Source organism: Macaca fascicularis, chromosome 1 (assembly GCF_037993035.2).
Source record: "Macaca fascicularis isolate 582-1 chromosome 1, T2T-MFA8v1.1".
NCBI classification, from domain to species: Eukaryota; Metazoa; Chordata; class Mammalia; order Primates; family Cercopithecidae; genus Macaca; species Macaca fascicularis.
This window is the reverse complement of record NC_088375.1, coordinates 85699184-85717465: the sequence shown is the minus strand read 5'-3', so window position 1 is coordinate 85717465 and position 18282 is coordinate 85699184. Positions and strand designations below refer to the sequence as shown.

The following is an 18282-nucleotide window of genomic DNA, read 5'->3' as shown; positions in this document are numbered from 1 at the left end:
CGCCCAGCTCCTTTTCATTAATTTCTGTTTAGGGTGTAGGGTCTGTGTTTGATTTCTTTTGCACATGTGTATGTCTAGTTGTCCCAGCACCATTGTTGAAAAGACTGTCTTTTCTGCATTGTGCATCTTAGAAAATGAGTTGACTATATTTATATGGGTCTATTTCTGGGTCCTCTAATCTGTTCTATTATTTGTCTCTCCTTTTACCAGTAACACACTGGTTTGGTAACTCCAGCTTTCTAAGTCTTCTAGTCAGGTAGTGTCAGTCCTCCAACTCTGCTCCTCTCCTTCAGTACTGAATTGATTATTCTGGGTCTTTTGCCTCTCCACATATACTTTAGAATCATTTGTTAATATCCACAAAATAACTTGCAGGGATTTTGACTGCAATTGCATTGAATCTATAGATCAAGCTGGAAAGAACATGTTGAAAATACTGCGTCTTCTTATCCATAAATGTGGAATTTTTCTCTATTTGTTTCTTCTTTTTTCATCAGGGTTTTGTAGTTTTTCTCATATATATAGAAAGAGTACACATTTTTTTAGACTTGTATGTAAGTATTTTATTGTTTGGGGGTGCTAATGTAGAAGTATTTTGTTTTTAACTTCAAATCCACTCATCCATTGTCGGTATACAGGAAAGTGATTAACTTTTGTATATTTTGAAATCTTGAACAGTTGTTCATTATTCTAGGGGGTTTTCTTGATCCCTTTTTACACTTTCTACCTGAAAAATGTCATTTATGAACAAAGAGAGTTTGTTTCTTCTTTCAGTATCATTAAACTTTAACTTCCTTTTCTTGCCTTGTTCCATCTGTTAGAGCTTAAAGTGCTGAAAGGAGGTGGTGAGAGCGGACGTACGGACCTTGGTCGTGATTTTAGTGGGAAAGTTTCTACATTCTTACTACAGTATATCATGTTAGTTTTGAGGTCCAGTGGACAAGAAATGGCCAAGTGACACAAAAGGCCTCAACTGATATTGCAAGGACTTGCTGACAGTGAGAGGTTAGAAACACAGGAGACCCCACCCACACTGTGAGGTCCTGATGAGAGCGAGGGGTCAGGGACAGGGGAGACCCCACCCACACTGTGAGGTCCTGATGAGAGCGAGGGGTCAGGGACAGGGGAGACCCCACCCACACTGTGAGGTCCTGAGAACAGCGAGGGGTCAGGGACAGGGGAGACCCCACCCACACTGTGAGGTCCTGATGACAGCGAGGGGTCAGGGACAGGGGAGACCCCACCCACACTGTGAGGTCCTGATGAGAGCGAGGGGTCAGGGACAGGGGAGACCCCACCCACACTGTGAGGTCCTGAGAACAGCGAGGGGTCAGGGACAGGGGAGACCCCACGCACACTGTGAGGTCCTGAGGACAGGGCACAGCCTCCTCCAGGCTTGATGGGGGTGCACACGGTGGCTGCAGGCATGGTGAGCTCTTGCTGCTGGCTCTCAGCACTGAGAGGAGGGAGGGGCCATGGTGTCCGCATGCCTTGGGCTGGGCTTGGGGGCCAACACTGGCCTCCTTGGGGTGCCCAGGCTGGGAGCACTCACTCACCTGTGGCCTTAGTGTAAAAACCCCAGAGGGCAAGGTCTCCTTTTGCAGGCTGCTAAGTATAAACCAAATAAGAAAAAGAGAGCAGAAAACAATTTCCCAAATCAAAAAAGAACATCAGAGTGCTGGGCACAGTGGCTCACGCCTGTAATCCCAACACTTTGGGAGGCCGAGGTGGGCGGATCACCTGAGGTTGAGAGGTTGAGACCAGCCCGACCAACATGGAGAAACCCCATCTCTACTAAAAATACAAAATTAGCCAGGTGTGGTGGCGCATACCTGTAATCCCAGCTACTCGGGAGACTGAGGCAGGAGAATCACTTGAACCTGGGAGGTGGAGGTTGTGGTGAGCCAAGATCTAGCCATTGCATTCCAGCCTGGACAACAAGAGGGGAACTCCGTCTCAAAAAAACAAAAACAAACAAAAAAGATCAGAGCTCCCTGGGCTGTGGCTTTCTAGAGAGGCTGCTTCCCAGTTTTCCTGCCAGGCACCTGCACTGGCTCTGGCAGCTGGCACTGCAGCCCCTAGTCCAGCTACAGCCTCAGAGCAAGACCTCCTGTGGAACTGGGGTCTTGGCAGACATCCTCAGTGAGTGACATCAAGACCAGGCCATCCTGGATTAGGGTGGGCCCTGGACCTGTGGCAGGTGACCCTCTAAGAGAAAGGGGAGGGGGACTTGAGGTGCACACATCGGGAACTGGCCATAAGAGGATGGGCAGAGACTGGAGTGTGCAGCCACGCGCCCAAGGCGCCTGAGCCACCAGGAGCTGAAGGAGGCCGTGCGGGGTGCAGGGTCCTCCCCAGAACCTTTGGAGAGAGCACACCTGGGATACCTCAATGTGGGGCTTCTGGCTGCAGAGCTGTGAGGGTGTGTGAGGCTCACTGAGCAGCCTGGGAAGGCAGCACCACTGGGCATTGGGTGCACCAGCATGGAGGCCCCATAGGCTGGGCCATGGCACCATCCTGGGCCTCACCTCCCATGTGCCCACACCCTTCCTTGCAGCCCTGCATGAGGCATCTGGAAGCAGCATGGCGAAGGGGCACCACCTGTAATGTGACGCGCAGTCCCGCCAGAGGCCATACTCACCTCCCCCAGGGCCTCTGAGGGAGTGGCCGCTGACCCAGACACAAGGCATCAGGTAGAAACATTGGCACCCACCTTCAAAAACCACTCTAAAGCCAGCATTTCCCTTTATTTCTGGATGGAAATGGGGCCATAAAAGCAGAAATCAGTATTTCTGTTTGAAAGGTGCAGTCATGCTAATTTCACTTTTGGCTAAAACCGAGACGATAAAAGAACAGCTGGGTGTTTATAGGATGCCCTAAAAGTGAGCTGGCTCAGTGAGCTGGGTTCTAACTTCACTCACAAATTCATAGTACAGCTTAGAAGGCCAGTCTGTCCATGAAAGGGAGCCAAGACAAGACGAGGGCAGCGCATTGGCCTCTTCCAGGCCTGTGCCAAGTGTCCTTGGGGTCCCGCCATGGTCCACACTTCTGCGGCATCTGCAGAACATGTGGCCGGGTCCTGTCCGGCAACAGGGAGAGCCGAGTGGGGGGCAGGCATAGCGCGCACCTATGGAGGCCCCTAGTGTGGAGGTGGCCCCACAGTAGCAGCCCCATCCAGAGGAAGACCACACCGGAGGGCCACAGGCCTCTGCAGCCCTGGCACCGACTCTCAGTCCTCCATCTCAGGGGGATGTGCAGGCAGAGACAGGAATGCAGGGACACTCTGCCCCTAGGTCAGCTTCTTCATCCGCCTGTTGTGCTTGTCGATGGTCAAGGTTGCTCTGTCCACAGCTGCTGCGACGCCATCCAGGGCTTCGTCTTGTCTCTCTAGCTCACTCTCAGCCTCCAGGGCCAGCCCCTTCATCCTCCTCAGGATCTGGGGAGAAGCACAAAATCACAGCAGAGGCTGCCATCTCTGCAAACCCTAGCAGAGACAACATCTCCCTGTCTCACACATCCAAGAGCCTTTGCGTGACCACCTGGGTGATGCCATCTGAGAGCCAGCGGGAGGGAGCCAGCAGCCCAGCACCAGGGTCAGGTCATGGCTCTGCCTCTGCCAGTACAGGCCTGGTGAGATGAGATGCCCGCCCCACCTCCTGCCTGGTGCAGCGGCCACACTCTGGCCTGCCGTCTCCAGGCTGCAGAGTGCTCTGTTTGGCTGACCCTGTGGGAGCGTTGCATGTGGGTGTGGAATTCCTGCCCACAGCAGGGCAGCTGGGGACCTGGGTAGGCAGCTCAGATTTGAGTCCCAGCTCTCGCCTGGCCACTGTGCTCATGACCTGTCTGCACGTGGGTCCGTAACTGCAGATGGAGTGGGAAAGTAGGATTAAAAAGAAACACAAACCCTTTCTCTTGTCTCTAAGTGTGAGATGTTTCATGCACACTGCAAATGATAGAACGAAACTCTCCACACGGTGGAGGGCAGCCAGCACCGTGGGGGTGTGGAAGACAGTCCCCGGCCCAGCAGGTGCAGAAGCTGGAGGCACGCAGGGCCAGGCAGGTGTCGATGGGGAAGGCTGGATGGGTGGGCCACCCCAGGAACGACAGCACAGAGATGTGTCCCCTGGGTGCAGCGGGGGCGATAAGCTGAGGGCTGAGCTGGTGCTGTGTCTGTGGCTTAACCGGCTGTGTTCTATGAGGAATCTAGGCAGGTGAACCACACTGTAAAGCACTGCTTTACGCACTCAGCCTAGCTCTAGAAGCCTCATACCACCACCTGACAACGGAGAAGAATACACTGGAAAGGAAACTTGAGTGACCCACCACTTGCAATAAATGTCCATGTCCTCTTTCAGGGAAAGTTCTGGATCACTGTTTAAGACAGGAGAAGGAACCCTCAGTGTTCTGTGTCCCCACCAGTTGGACGGCAGTGACCGCCCAGGGTCCAGGGGGTGGTGATTTTGAGGGGAGTCCCTACAGCTCCTCTGGTTGCCTCTAGGAATAGCACACCTGAGCCCTCGGGGAGCGGCCTCCTCATGCTCCGCCCAGTGACATGGCAGGAGGCTCAGCGTCCTGCAGGGTTGGGCGACCAGGGCAGGGGATTCAGTGCTCCCCAGCAGCAGGGCGGCCAGCGGTGGAACACATGCAGCTCGGGATTCAGGGTCACAAGCAATGCCCCCGCCCATGGTCCGGCCTTCATCTGACCCATGAGAAACAGTATGGAGGCGGCCAGGACAGAGGGCCAGTCAGTCGGATCCAGCTCCTTCCACGGAACAGTGTGGCTCACATGAGATCACAAATGCGAACAAGCTGTGAAAACCGGAAAGGGCCTAGCCAGGGTCGCTGCTGCGCTGCAGAAGGAGCCCTTTCCCAGCCGAGGGCCCAGCCCCTCTCTGAGGACGGCACAGGGAGTTGGGGGCTGAGGTCACTCACAGGCACACAGCAGAGGTGAAATGAGCCACATGTCCCTTTCCAAACGCAGCCTTCCTGCTGAGATCTTTGTCATAAGACAGATGAATAAATGCCTGACTAGAGCCCCAGCTCCAGACAGCAGGGCTTCTGCACCCTCAGGAGCTGGCAGAAACTCCATCTGTTGAGTCATGACTTAGATCGCTGGATGGGGCTCTGGAAAGTATATGGTGGGGTCAGTGGCTCCAGGAGGACGGGCAGATGACCTCACACAGGAGGTCTTTTCCACCGCCTGGCCCATGAGCTCACGTGGCGCACGCCCAAACTGTGCCATGAGAGGGAAGAAAGCATCAGCCCACCCCTCGCTGGCTCTGCTAACCCGCTCCCTTCTCACCTGCCACTGCTCTCAGAGTGATCCTGAGGACATTGCTGGAACCAGCAGGCACAGTCCTTGGAAAGGATGGCCGGGCTACACACTCACACCGTCCCTGTGCCTACATCCCGTGAGGAGGCCTCCCGCAAGCCAGGGATATGGATCCGCTCGGGCTCTGGTCTCAGTCCCTATGTCCCTCGTCAACCATGCTAAAATGTGATTTAAGCGTATTTAGAATTTAAATGTCCTTCAGGGCCACAGGGCTCCTGTAAGCTGACAGCTGGGGAGATGGCCCAAGCCCCTGCCAGGACCCACAGCTCTAAGGCCTCCCACCAGCCCCTGCGTCAGCCCTGCCCTCTCCACAACCACGGCGTGGAGTGCTATCAGGAGACACCACTATTTGTCTTTTCTGTTAATAACTGCATGTAGAAAACCAGGAAACAAGAGAGAAGTTAAGGAAGAAAACAAAATCTGTCCATAATCCAGACCACTGTTAGACTGGCACCATCAGTGACACGAGCACACTCCCATCTGGCTTTTTTCCCCATTGCTATGTCCATACACTCTTGCGAATAACTCAAATTTGAGATTAAACTATACACACAACTTTGTCTTCTGTTTTTACCATCCCATAGCTATCCTGAATGAAAGCTGAGTTATCGGATATGCAATGTAAGCTGACATTGTTCTAAAAACGTGGCACATTTTACCTGTTTCACAGACAGGGTGACCTGCCCCTGGTCCTGAGGATACACTCATTGCACATAGAGATGCTGTGCGGCATGACCCAGGTCACTGCCAGAAGTCCCATAGCCCTTATAGGTGGTGGCAGGGCCCTGGGACATCCAAGGGAGGCTAGGCCAGGACCTGCTGTGGCTCTCAGACTGGAGTGTCTTCGGCAGGATGACACTAAGGGTAGCGGAATAAGCCGTATTAATCTGTCTAACCCTGACCCAGATGTTCGAAGGTAAAAATGATAGGGAAAACAAATAAAATCCTGTACTGAACCCAACAGACACAGAGTACCATTTGACATACATCAATGCCAATAATTATTAAACATACATCATATTCTTCTTTTAAACATAGTCCTAGCAAGCCGCCATGAAGGTTATATTACCCACGGCAAGGCCCAGAAGAGACCGGCAACAACTCAGGGATCAGGAGCCACATGGAGACCAGGACCACAGGGAGGCGTGAAGCCCATCCACCTGGGGCCACCTCCACACAGACCCTGAGAGCCCCACACTCCTGTTCACTATCTTCCCCACATGACGCCTGTCCCCCCGGCTCATCTCCAACAGACCCAGGCAGGCCAGCACTCATGTCTGCCACCTTCCCTGCAAGGCTGAGTGGTGTATGCCCAAGATGCTGGCTGTGCTAGTGACCCTGGTGTGATGTGATCACTTTATGTTCCATGTATGGAAAATATCACTACATAAGCCGTGAGTATGTACAATTATTCTCAACCTAAAAATATTGTCTATGACATCTCCCCAGAATATAAAGAAGAAAATAACCTTTTTTAAAAAAAGACACCAAATTCATGCCTTTTTCTAGTGCGTAAGAAAGCAGTGGAAATAGCAAAAATTTCTGTAGTTTAGGTTTTTGCCTAATAAGCACAGTAATAATATGCACATTTAATTTGTGACCAAGACCAGCTGATCTGCCTACAGAAGTGGAATATTTTATTGTGTACACAGACAAAATAAAGGCTGGCTCCTACTGTACTTTTTGATTTGAAAATGTCTCACCACGTTAAAGGCCTTAAAAGAGAACTCATTCCAAATAGTCTGTTGAGACCCTTGGCCTGCCTGCCAAAATTGCACTTGAAGTTAATTAATAATGCAAAAACACAAGAGCGATCTGTACAGCTGCTAGGTCTGCAGACAAAGAACATTCCTGAGCGAACCTTCAAACTGCCAGTGTCCTGGAGTGCGGGTCCAGATTCTTTTTCCTTTAAGAAGGGACTGAAGTAATTATATGGCATCGTGTGCATTCCACATAACAGGGATGGAAAGAATGGAGAATGTGAAGTCTGGCCAAACCCTAGAAACAGTTGTTCCTCTGCGGCCTGGGGTGACAAGCCATCTAGCCATTGTGTAGGATGTTGTCAGCTCCAGGGCAGCCAGTGGCCTCACGGAGGAACCCTCATGGGCTCTGAGTCAGAGGCCAGGTGCAAATCAGACTTCCTTGAGTCCCTGCTACATAAGTAAAGAAACTCAGGAACCGGCCTTCCTTCCAGCCAGTTCGACCTCCATAGAAACCACCTGATTAAAAGTGCTTTGGGTTTTGGGAGAAACAAACTTTTATAAACTTCAAAGAAATAGAGCAGGGAGTGCTTGAAGGACAGTATAATCCAGGTAGGCCCTGGGGCATGCCTGCGAGCCGGACCTGAGAGAAGTGTTCCTAAGAGAAGCTGCGGCTTAGAGCGTCAGTGGATGCCTGGCCAGACCTAGGCCCAGACTCTGTGGTCCTGAGCGGCTTGTGGGACCCGCTGAGGGCGTCAGAGCCAGGAAGGGGAGCAGCCCTAGGTGACTTAGGCAGGCAGCAGGAGGCACAACCTGAACAAAGAAACACAACTGAGTGCGGCCGACACTGCCAGCTTATGGCCTAGGATAGCACCAAAGCCACTTTCCTCCAACACGTCTGTGAGGAGGATGCCCTGGGTGCTGCGGGCCTGGCCGGCTCCCTCGTGCCCTTAAGCAAGGCTGTTCCGGAAGAAAAGCTTCTGCTCGCTGCCCTGCTAGGAAAGCCTCTGTCTCCATGAAGCTCCTGCAGACTCAGAGCAAAGCATCACCAACACTGTCTGGGTTGACAGTGACATAGGCCAGAAGCCCTGCACAACAAAGACAAGAATGCGTTTAGCATTCTCACCATTTCCATTTTGTTTATAAAGACAAAAAATAAATATGGAAAAATAGCCTAATGAAGTAGGGTGGGCCCACCTACCAAGCAGCTGTGTGTCCATGCGCGCACCATTAGGGCAAGGCTGAGTGCCGGGCGCCTGAAGACATCCCGGGCTTGTGCTTTCGCTGCCACCAGCAGCCCGGGAAGACGCTGCTCCAGAGGCATGCAGGGCCTTGAGCCTCCAAACTCTGCGGGACATTGGCTCTTGTGTCCCACGCGACATGTCTGCTCTGGCTCGCCTTGCAATGCCAGAGTGTGGCACATCACTGCACAAAGCCAAGCATCAAGAGCAGTCTGCTGTTAGCTGTGCTGCCCTGGCCGTGTCATTAAGCTGACTCACTGAGGAACTGTGAATTTTCTTGCAGTGAGAAATTAGCAACCATTTAAGAACAGAGCTGGGATAAATCAAGCTGTCTACAACTCAAAATAGTTCTACCAGTTGGGGCCATTAATATGCTGCAGAGAATGTAAAGGGGGAAAATTGGCTCTCACCACAGCCAAGCTCTGGAGGCTGTAAAGAACACTCTCTGCTGCGATCTGTCACACTCGGCACTCGCAGACCACCCTGAGGCCCGCCCGAGTCCCCTCTGCTGCATTCCTGGAGGCCAAGGTGGTCTGTGCACTAGCAGGGGGGCAGGCGCAGGGCCCCCCTCCTCAGGATGCCCCCGTGGCGGTGGGTTGAGGCAATGAGCACGGAGGCCTTGCTGCTCAGAGGGGACTTTGAGTCAGCCGGGCCAGCTGAGCTCATTCCAGGCGCGCACAGGAAACGCTGTGCAGAGCAAGGAGCCGGGCCTGGACTAAATTGTCCTGCCCAAGAGCGCTCCCTGCTCCTAGACCACAGATGGAGATTCCCATTAAGAGAGCCAAGTGCTTGAGGGACGATGAATCCTCACTAAAGTGTTCAGTGAATGTGAACTGAGTGCCACTGAAGGTGCATCTCACACGTGGAAGAACCTCAGTGGTACCCTCAAAATAGGAAACAAACTGAAAACGCACTAAAATGTGGCTCTTCCAAGGGGTCGGCCACAGCCCCACAAAACCCACTTCCCAGCCTGAACCAAAACGGCCAGAGCTGTGGCCAATGAATCTGCTCCCAACTTGCCAGGCACCTCATGCTCTGCCCTGTGCGCTGCGGCCCTGTCCCCCTTGCCTTTCATCTGCACCTTGAGGCGGGACGCTGCTGTGCAGAGGGGACAGGAACAGGGCCCAACACTCAGGGCTGTGACACACAGCTCAGAAGCAGCCACAGTGCTGACCCCTGCCATCCAGGGCCACTCTGCAGCCTCACTCTCCCAGTGGGTGATGCCTGGCCCAGTGAACCTGCCTCTGGCATTGCTCTCTCATCCTTCAACACATGGTGTCAACAGCTGCACAAACCTACTTCCCAGCCTGAACCAAGACTGCGTAATACCTGCTGACCACATTTAAAGGCTAGCAAATGTATCAAAATGAACAGAACAGCTAGGCAGAGGATCCATACAGAAACAGGCAGCCTGCACAGCACTATAAACCCATGGCCCAGGAGACCTGTGCAGAGCGCTCCACCCACAACCGCAGGAGCCCATTCTCCTCTGCACCAGATGCCTCCATGGGCCACAGGCTGGGAGGTGGGCCACGGACTGGGAGGCAGCCCTCAACAAGCCTAGAGAGACGGATCCACAGCAGGTGTCTCCTCCAACCACAGCAGAGGGAAGCTAGCAACACGGCAAACTGCAGTGTTCACAAATTAAACAACCAACAGGTGATGGAAGGGAAATCAGTAAATTCTTTGAGATGAATGAAAACAAAAGCATGATATACTAAAATAGTCATGTGCTGCGTAATGATGTGGATGCATCCTGAGGAACCATGGCTCAGGGTCTCATCGTGGGACAATGCTAGAGCACACATACACACACCAAGGGGGCAGGGCCTGTGGTGCCTGGCTGTGTAGTGGGGCACATCCCCGCAGGCTGCAGGCCTGCACGGCACACCACAGCACCAAGCAGCACAAGTAGCTGGAGCACCACGGTAACCACCTGCACATCTAAATGTGAAGAAGGTACAGTAAACGTGCAGCATAAAGATACGAAATGGCACGCAGTATAGGGCGCTTCCCGTGAGCAGGGCTGGCAGGACTGGATGCAGCCCTGGGTGTGTGGTGAGTGACCGTGAAGGCTTAGGTTTGACTGAACACTACTGTGGACTTTATCAACACTGTGCACTAAGGCTCCACTAAATTTATTTTAAAAAGTCTTTCTTCAGTAATAAGTGAGCCTTAGCTTCCTATAACTTTTGTGTATTACAAACTACGATTTTTTTTAATTCTGACTCTTCTGTAATAAAACTTCATACACCAACACTACATAGCCGTGCCAGAATAATTTTTCTTTATATTGTTATCCTATATGCTGTTTTCTCTTTTTAATTTATTTTATTTTTTACTTTTAAAACTTTTTTTTGGCCAGCACAGTGGCTCATGCCCATAATCTCAGCACTTTGGGAGGCTGAGGATGGAAGGTTGCTTGAGCCCAAGAGTTCAAGACCAGCCTGGGCAACATAGGGAGACTCCATGTCTACAAAAAAATTAAAAAACAACTTAGGTGGACATGGTGGTACACACCTATAGTCCCAACTACTTGGGAGGCTGAGGTGGGAGAATCATCTGAGCCCGGGAGGCGGAGGTTGCAGTGAACAGAGATCATGCCACTGCACTCCAGCCTGGGAGGTAGAGTGAGACCCTGTCTCAAAATAAAAAGTACAAAAAACCTTACTACAAACCTACAGTAATCAAAACAGCGACACTAGACCACAGAATGGAATTAAGTGAGAAACCAGAGATAAACTCATATATCTATGGCTAACGGATTTTCAACAAGGGTGTCAAGACCATTTAATGGGTAAAGAATGGCTGGCTTACCAAATGGTATCGGGAAAACTCGATCTGGACACACAGAATAAATCTGGGTCCTCACCTCACTCTGCACACAAACATTAACTCAGAATGGGTTCACAACCTAAAGAGGAAACCAAAACCACAGAACTCCTAAGAAAACATGGGGATAAAGCTTTATGACCTGGGGGTCTTAGAGCATTTTCCTTAATAAGGGGGATCACTGTGTACCCTAAAGGCTTGAGAGCAGGACCTCAAACAGACGCTCACATGTGAACACTTACAGCAGCATTCTCCATAGCAGCCTAAAGGAGGAAAGAGCTCGCACATCCACCAACAGAGGGGTTTTCAGGGCATGGGTCCTGAAAACCACATGCCAAGTGAAATAAACCAGGCACAAAAGGACAAGGGCTGCGTTACTCCCCTGCTGTAAGGAACCCAGAGTGGCAGGCTAGCAGACATGGAAGGCAGAGTGGTGGGTGGGGAGCTGGGGCAGAAACGTGGGTTTGTGTCTCAAGAGAAAGTTTCTGTGCAGGACGATGGTGGTGAATTTCATTAACCCCACTAAATCGTACACTTAAAAATGGTTAAAATGGCAAAATTTGTGTTTATATATTTCACCAATTTTTAAAAAGTGAATAATGAGAAACTCTCCACTGCTATAACACATATTACCTTCCACAGCCAGGGCCTCCACGACACCCAGCACTTGCCCCACACACCTGGCCTTCATTAACGCGACAACTGGGAGGACAGGAAAGGCTCCAGGTGGGGCGAGTCCTCCAAGACTGAAGTCCCACTCAGCACTCGGTCTCTGCTTGACCTGTTCAGCTGGTACAGCCTGGGAGTGGCCTTGGGAGGGCTTGTCAGGTGCTGGCCTCCAGCCCTCAGCACGGGTCCTGCACTCTATCCTGCCAGGCCCCTTGCACCGGCAGTTTCCCAGGTGGTTTCTGGGTACCGGTTGGTGTATCTGGGACCCCAAAGGCTGTGCCTGGTATGGCCTCCTGCCCCCATCATTCTGAAGCCACGGGCCCTGCTCAGCCCAGGGTCCTGGGTCCTCCGCAGTCATGCCCAGTGCAATGGGAGTTTGGGGGACATAGGCACAGGAGTGGCTCACCTGCAAAAGCAGAGGGTGTGGGTGGGGGTGGACAGGGTGTACAGAGGTGGGTGAGCAGGCGCTCACTGTCATGAACCCATTAGCCAAAGAGCATACAGGTTAAAAGGGAAGGCGTGGTGTTTCCCTGTGATGCTGCCTCCACCTAGCTGCCATAGGTCTGAGTTACAGGGCACCCTCAAGCCACATGCATGCAGGGCCCCCACACCTGGTCCAGGGTGCCCATGGGACATGGCCTCCTGCTGTGTGGATGTCAGGCTGTAGGACACACTGTCCCCATTCCCAGCCTCTTCTTACGGATCAGCATTTAGAAAGTGCATGCAATGTGGTATCAGGAGCATGATTAATAGGAACTTACAGTGAAGGCACAGATCCCCAAACACACGGCTCAGCTCAGCTCTCCTATCTGACTGGTATCAAGGCCATAAATAAAAACAGCATTACAAAACCTCACAGCCCCCCAAAATCGACCTCCTACCTACGTTGTGGTTAACACATGACATGAACAGCCTCAAAAAGCAGGAAGGCATGGGATGCTGAGAGCCTGAGTGGAAGAGGAGCCTGGCCTCCCCACCCCTCCTCACTCACAAGCAAGGTCCACTTCTGCCTGGCTAGTCTCGGAGGGTGGGTGCTGCATCCAGTGCCCCTGCAGAGCCCAGTCACCTTGGGGGTGGCCAGTCTCATCATCCCCTCTGCCCACAACCTGCTCTCCAACTCGCCTGCTTCACACACTCCCACTGGGGCCAGGCAGGAGAGCGACACTTGTGTCAGGTGCGCTCAGGACAGAGCACGGTGTCCATGCAGCTTCTCCTGCCCCCAGGGACTGCAGAGCCCCAAAGTCACATGGGGCTTTTGGCCCCCGACGTGGTCGATGAGCTCAAAGAAGCCAGGGCAGTCATGCACTGATCAATACCCTTACTCCAAGTAGTAGGGAGACACTCTGTGAAGATCATTATCTTACGTTCATTAGGTATGCAGGAAACCATTGATTTTTTTCCCCCGACTAGGAGAGGACACAGATTAATTGAGGGACGTTTAGATTAGAGACATCAGGGACAGGGAAGTGAGGGAAGCCAGACCAGGAACGGGGGTCCTGAGGAAGATGCAATGCGTTCTCCAGTTCCTAAAAAAGAGAAACATAAAAGGAAAGAAAGGGATGTTACCTTCTGAAGATAGTTTCATAGAAGGCAAGGAGCCCCAGAATGACTTCGGAATGTTCCAGCAAATCACCAGAACTGGTCCACATGGGACATGACGCTGTGGAGTGGGCAGAGGGTTTCTGCCAGACAAAGATGCGAGGACAGAAACACCTGGGTCCCCATACGCCCAGATGCTGCCATCCCACACCCCCATGTGAGCCCTATCTGAGCCCCAAGTGAGCCTGGCCACACCCTCAGACTCACCCCCATCCCAGCACTAGGCTTGGCTTCCTGGGAACCCTTTGACTTTGAACGGAATGAGTTGCATGGCTTTCCTGTTACCATGTGTGTTTGCATTTGCTGTTTATGGAGACGCCACAGGCAGTGGCACGCTGGTCGCCCCATGCCATTAGGCAGGAGGCTGAGGTGTCACCCAAGCATCCCCTGGGACCTGTGCCCACTGGGACCGGCCATGGCACATCCGTTCCTATCAGGAACCACGGCAGCAGTGCAGCAGGCTTCTTTCCCACTATCAGGCGCCAGCGAGGCTCCCACCCACTCTCCCGCCAGACCCAGTGTCTGTCTACACTGAGTGTCTACCTCATTCTTCCCTCGGGACAGAGGGACGTGGACACAGCAACCCCAAAGCAGGACAAGACAGATGCATGAAATGGAGTGTCCCAGGGAACTGCCCGACACCACCTCCAGTTCTACTGTGTCCAGGCCCCATGTCCATGGCATGGGCTGCAATGGATTCCACAGCCACAAAGAGGAGTAGACAACAGAAGCAAGTCGGGGGCTCTGCCAAATCCACCTCCTACAGCCCCCGGCCCTCCACCCTCAACAGCCACAGTGACACAGTGGCCAGGGCCCCACAGACAGCAGGGCTCGCTGTGCCACCCGTGCCTGTCCTGTGTGATCACAGCCACCCTCTCCTGAGCAACCCCATTTGCAACCCACACTACTGGGACACGTTTCAGCATGATGGCTTTAATAGCATCTGCAACAAAAACCACAGCTAAATGAAGGGGGGTTTCGTGCATTTTTATTTTCCCCAGAAATGTAACTCACTCTGGCTTCTGCTTGAGCTTCGACTGTGCACTAGGAATTATCTAAATAGGAAACACATGTATTGCCTCAAAAAGACAGTCTCCTGTGAAACTAGGCTCCTCCTGCAAGGAAGGGAGCCCACATCTGACCAACGTGCTGCCCGTGCTCCCCAGGCACGCCAGGCCTTCCTAGGCCCTCCCAACCCCATACCTCAGGTGACTGCTTCCTCCCGCTCTGCCACTGGCCTTGATGCCAGAGTCCTGAATGTGGAGACTGTTCCTCCCGGTGTTGAGCCACTAGGCTTGCTGGATCTCTAATGATGGCTGCACCCATGCAGCCCCAGGGGAGATGCAGCCTGGACGGCTGGTGGGGAGTGCCACTCACCCTCAGCTCTCTGCAGTCACCCGACCACCTCCCCATCGCTCCCAGGCTTTGAGGCGAAGAACACGCCACACATGGCAAGAGAGTCTGATGTGTGGACACTTGAGGGCCTCTCCAACTACATGACCGCCATTGCAATTAACAGGTAAAATTCCTACTTTTTCATCTTAAAGCTTTGTTCCTACTTCAGTCTAAACACAACCGTGGGTTACAGCAAGCGTCTCGGATGTGGACACCTTTGCGGGGTGTGGGAGTGGGGTGTGCTCAGATCCTGCCAGTCTCAGCCATGTGCCCTGAGGCACTCAGGAGGATGGCCAGGGAAGAATCAGGTAAGTCTGTCTTTACAGTATTGGACTTTCTCAAAAACCCCGAGACCCCTGGGTCTCAAAAACGAGACCCAGGCCAAGAATCTCACTTCTGGAGGCAGTGAGTATATCTGAAGGTGACTAGGAACCTGCAGAGTGAGCTGGCTACACCTACCAGGCAGTGCTGTGTGTGCCATTACCAGACATGACTAAGTGAGGCCGAGAGGAAAAAGTGACAAGCCGTGTCCACTTGAATTACCCCAGAGCAAAGATCAACACCTTTTTCCCCAAATAAGCTGGCCTCAAAAGAGTTTATGCCTACACAGACACATAAAGTAAGAACTGGTTTTTAAAAACAGGCTTAAGAAACAGAGCATCTTTATCCACCTCCTTTTTTTTGTGGGAGCCACCCACAAAACACTCCCTACAAAAACAGGGCCAGGCCTGACAGAGCCCTAGACCCACCTGCCGACTCAGAGGCTCAGGGACAGGGAGCCCACGCCCTGCGTGGACACAGAACTGCAAGATCCAAAGTGCACAGTCTCAGCCCAACAGACAGCTTCGCTTTTTCAAGGAATCAACTGCAAGGGAAGATGAGACGGAAGCTGCACCTGGAGATGAGCTGTGTGTGCGCCACACACCCTGTGGGACACGCTCTTCAGTAAGGGCTCAGCAGGTTGGAGCACTGCCTGGATACTGGATGGTGCTGAGGAATGACTTCCTGTTTCCTAAGGCAATAGTGGCAGTATGGTTCTTTCTGAATGGCTCTTATCCTTTAATGATACATATGGAGATATTTACAAACGAAGTGATATGATGACTGGGTACAGCTTCAAAAATTGCTTGGAAAGCCAGCATATTAGCCAGCAACCTCGGGACAAGACAGGAGTATTTACACTGAACATTAAAATTCCAGCCTCCCAGGCACAAAGTGCTGAGCCTTCTTAAGAACCAGTGCTCAGCACAGGAGGGTTGAGTGAGCCATGCACCTGACTGTGCATGCACTCATACAGTGCACACACATAACACGTAACACACAGCAGGCATGTACCTGCATGCACGCACAGTATACAGAGTACACATGCATGCACATGCACAGCACACACAGACACAGAGTACACATGCATGCACATGCACAGCACACACAGACACAGAGTACACATGCATGTACAGGTATAGTACCTGCACGCTCCACACACAAGACATACACATACACACATGCCCATGCACAGTACACACAAGGTACACATACAGCACATATACATGCACAGTACACGCAACACATACACCACATGCACAGCACACACACGTGCATACACATACAACAAACAAGGCACACAGGTACTCACAGTGCAAGTATACACACATGCACATGGACATATACACGGTACAAGTACATGCATAACATATGTACACATAGCACACATAGTACATATAAATGCACAATATGTGTACAGTATATGCAGACTACACACAGCATGCACATGTACATGCACAGTAAACATACACACCTGTGCACACACACACAGACACGTACAATGGGTGCAGGTGGTAGCCAAGGCAGCTATGTGTGCATACAAATACAAATGTGTCTGAATGTGGTGCATGTTGTGTTCCAGGAAGTGTGTGGACCTGGGACGGACACTGCCCTTCCTCCCTCCCTGCAGCTGCCGAGTGGAGGCCAGCAGCTCCTCCTGGGTGCAAGGCCAATATGGACGACCCAGAGCTTGTTTGTGGTCAGGAGGGTGAGGGGAGCAGCCTGTGGGAAGACTGGGACACAGCGCTGGCTGGCATGGCATTGGGGACATCTTACCTGGGTTAGTTCCTGGGTATCCGCTTCAGAAAGGGCTGGCAGGCTTGTCTGCAGGTGCAGTGCTGTGCCCTCCTGGTCTACTATGGGTGGCTCATGGTGCAGGGTACGGCCCATCAGCCCAGATGCTGCAAGGAGAGCAGATGGTCAGCGGTGAAATCTCTTGGAGGTGCAACAACCCTTGTGTGCTCTGGATGGCGGAGCGTGGTCTTTGAGGCGGTGTTCCTCCCGCCACCACACGCAGGACTGCTTCCTCTCTCGACCTCTGCAAGCCTTGCCTTGCCACCCGGCCCCGAAGGATCAGGATCTGCAACACTGCAAACACATGGTGGCCACTCTGTACCTCTCAGAGTAAAAGCCCTACATCCCAAGTGGGTTTGTTTTGTTTTGGTTTTGTTTTGATAAAGGCTTAAGATTTGTAGTATAAAACACAAGAATCATTGAACTCTGGTGAAATGCACGTCACACACGACTGGGAAACTGCAGTGACATCTGAGCTACTCTGCAGAAGGCTGCGGTTCCGGAGAGCACAGGAAGTGGCCCACAGCCCAGGCCAAGCACAGCCACACGTCTGCGCCACCGAGGTGGGAGGTGAGTCAGAGCTGCCCGTGGTCAGGCTCAGAGAGGACCTGGGTGTTTCCACCCTGCAGTGAGCCTCGGGGCTCCAGGCTACCTGCCAGAGGCAGTCTTGCTCCACAGAAGGTGACCCAGTGTGCCTCCTGCAGAGGCCACCTGCCCTTTATTTACAGAGCAGCTTCAACGGCAGCCTTGACACCCTGGGGCCCAGATAAGGGCGCAATGTTGTTTGCTCTTCTGCAGCACAGGCAGCTCCCCCACATCTGGTGTAGCCGTCATTTAGGAGGATGCCAGGAAACAGGCAGGGAGAGTGCAGTTGCAGTGCCAGCTCCCGATGGGGCAGGAAGGCAGGTGGGCGGCCTCAGCATCCCTCCCAGGGTCCTACCTCAGCCAGCAGAGCCTATGCCCTCCTCACTCCTGATGAATGTGGCAGCCCGGGAGCAGTGGCCGAGCACGCCCTCAGAAAAGGAAAGGGGGGATATCTGGGAGTGCACTCTTGCTGGGGCTGAGGGCACATCCCCTCTAGCCTATCACCCCCTAAATGATCCTTATAAGCTCACCTTCCAACTCTACCCTCCACAGGAGAGATGCCACTTCCAACACGCCATCCCGGCCAGCCTATCACCCCCCAAATGGTCCTGACAAGCTCACCACCCCTGATAGCACCCGGCTGAGCAGAGAAGGAACAGCCTTGCCCAGGGCCACAAGGGACTGAGCACAGAAATGGCCCTAAAGAGGGAGAGGCTCCAGGCCCAGCAGATGGGTGCAGGTGCGAGTGGGGAAGTTGGGTGAGACTCAGGTGGGAAGTGAGGGGCTCCTTTCACAGACAGTACCAGCGGGACAG

The 18282-nt window shown here is 52.7% G+C and overlaps 1 protein-coding gene and 1 pseudogene across 20 annotated transcripts in view; both read right to left on the bottom strand.

Moving 5' to 3' along the window:
• Positions 1-2728: 2728 nt before the first annotated feature.
• The window catches only part of SNAP47 (synaptosome associated protein 47), a 52107-nt gene continuing 36553 nt past the window's right edge, over positions 2729-18282 (bottom strand). For 12 of the 20 annotated variants that reach the window (XR_012433811.1, XR_012433812.1, XM_065542901.1 and 9 more), the window contains 2 exons: positions 16866-16990; positions 2729-3436 (listed from right to left, as the gene is read on the bottom strand). Coding sequence is in view for 14 of the 20 variants with exons in the window: in XM_065542901.1 (XP_065398973.1) it covers positions 3290-3436; positions 16866-16990 (272 nt within the window). In the remaining 6 variants the exon portion in view is untranslated. Of the gene's footprint in view, positions 3437-10554; positions 13301-16865; positions 17178-18282 lie in introns of those variants that run through there. The other 8 variants (XR_012433809.1, XR_012433807.1, XR_012433808.1 and 5 more) reach the window with 4 other exon arrangements.
• On the bottom strand, positions 3456-6459 carry LOC107129824 (uncharacterized; annotated as a pseudogene).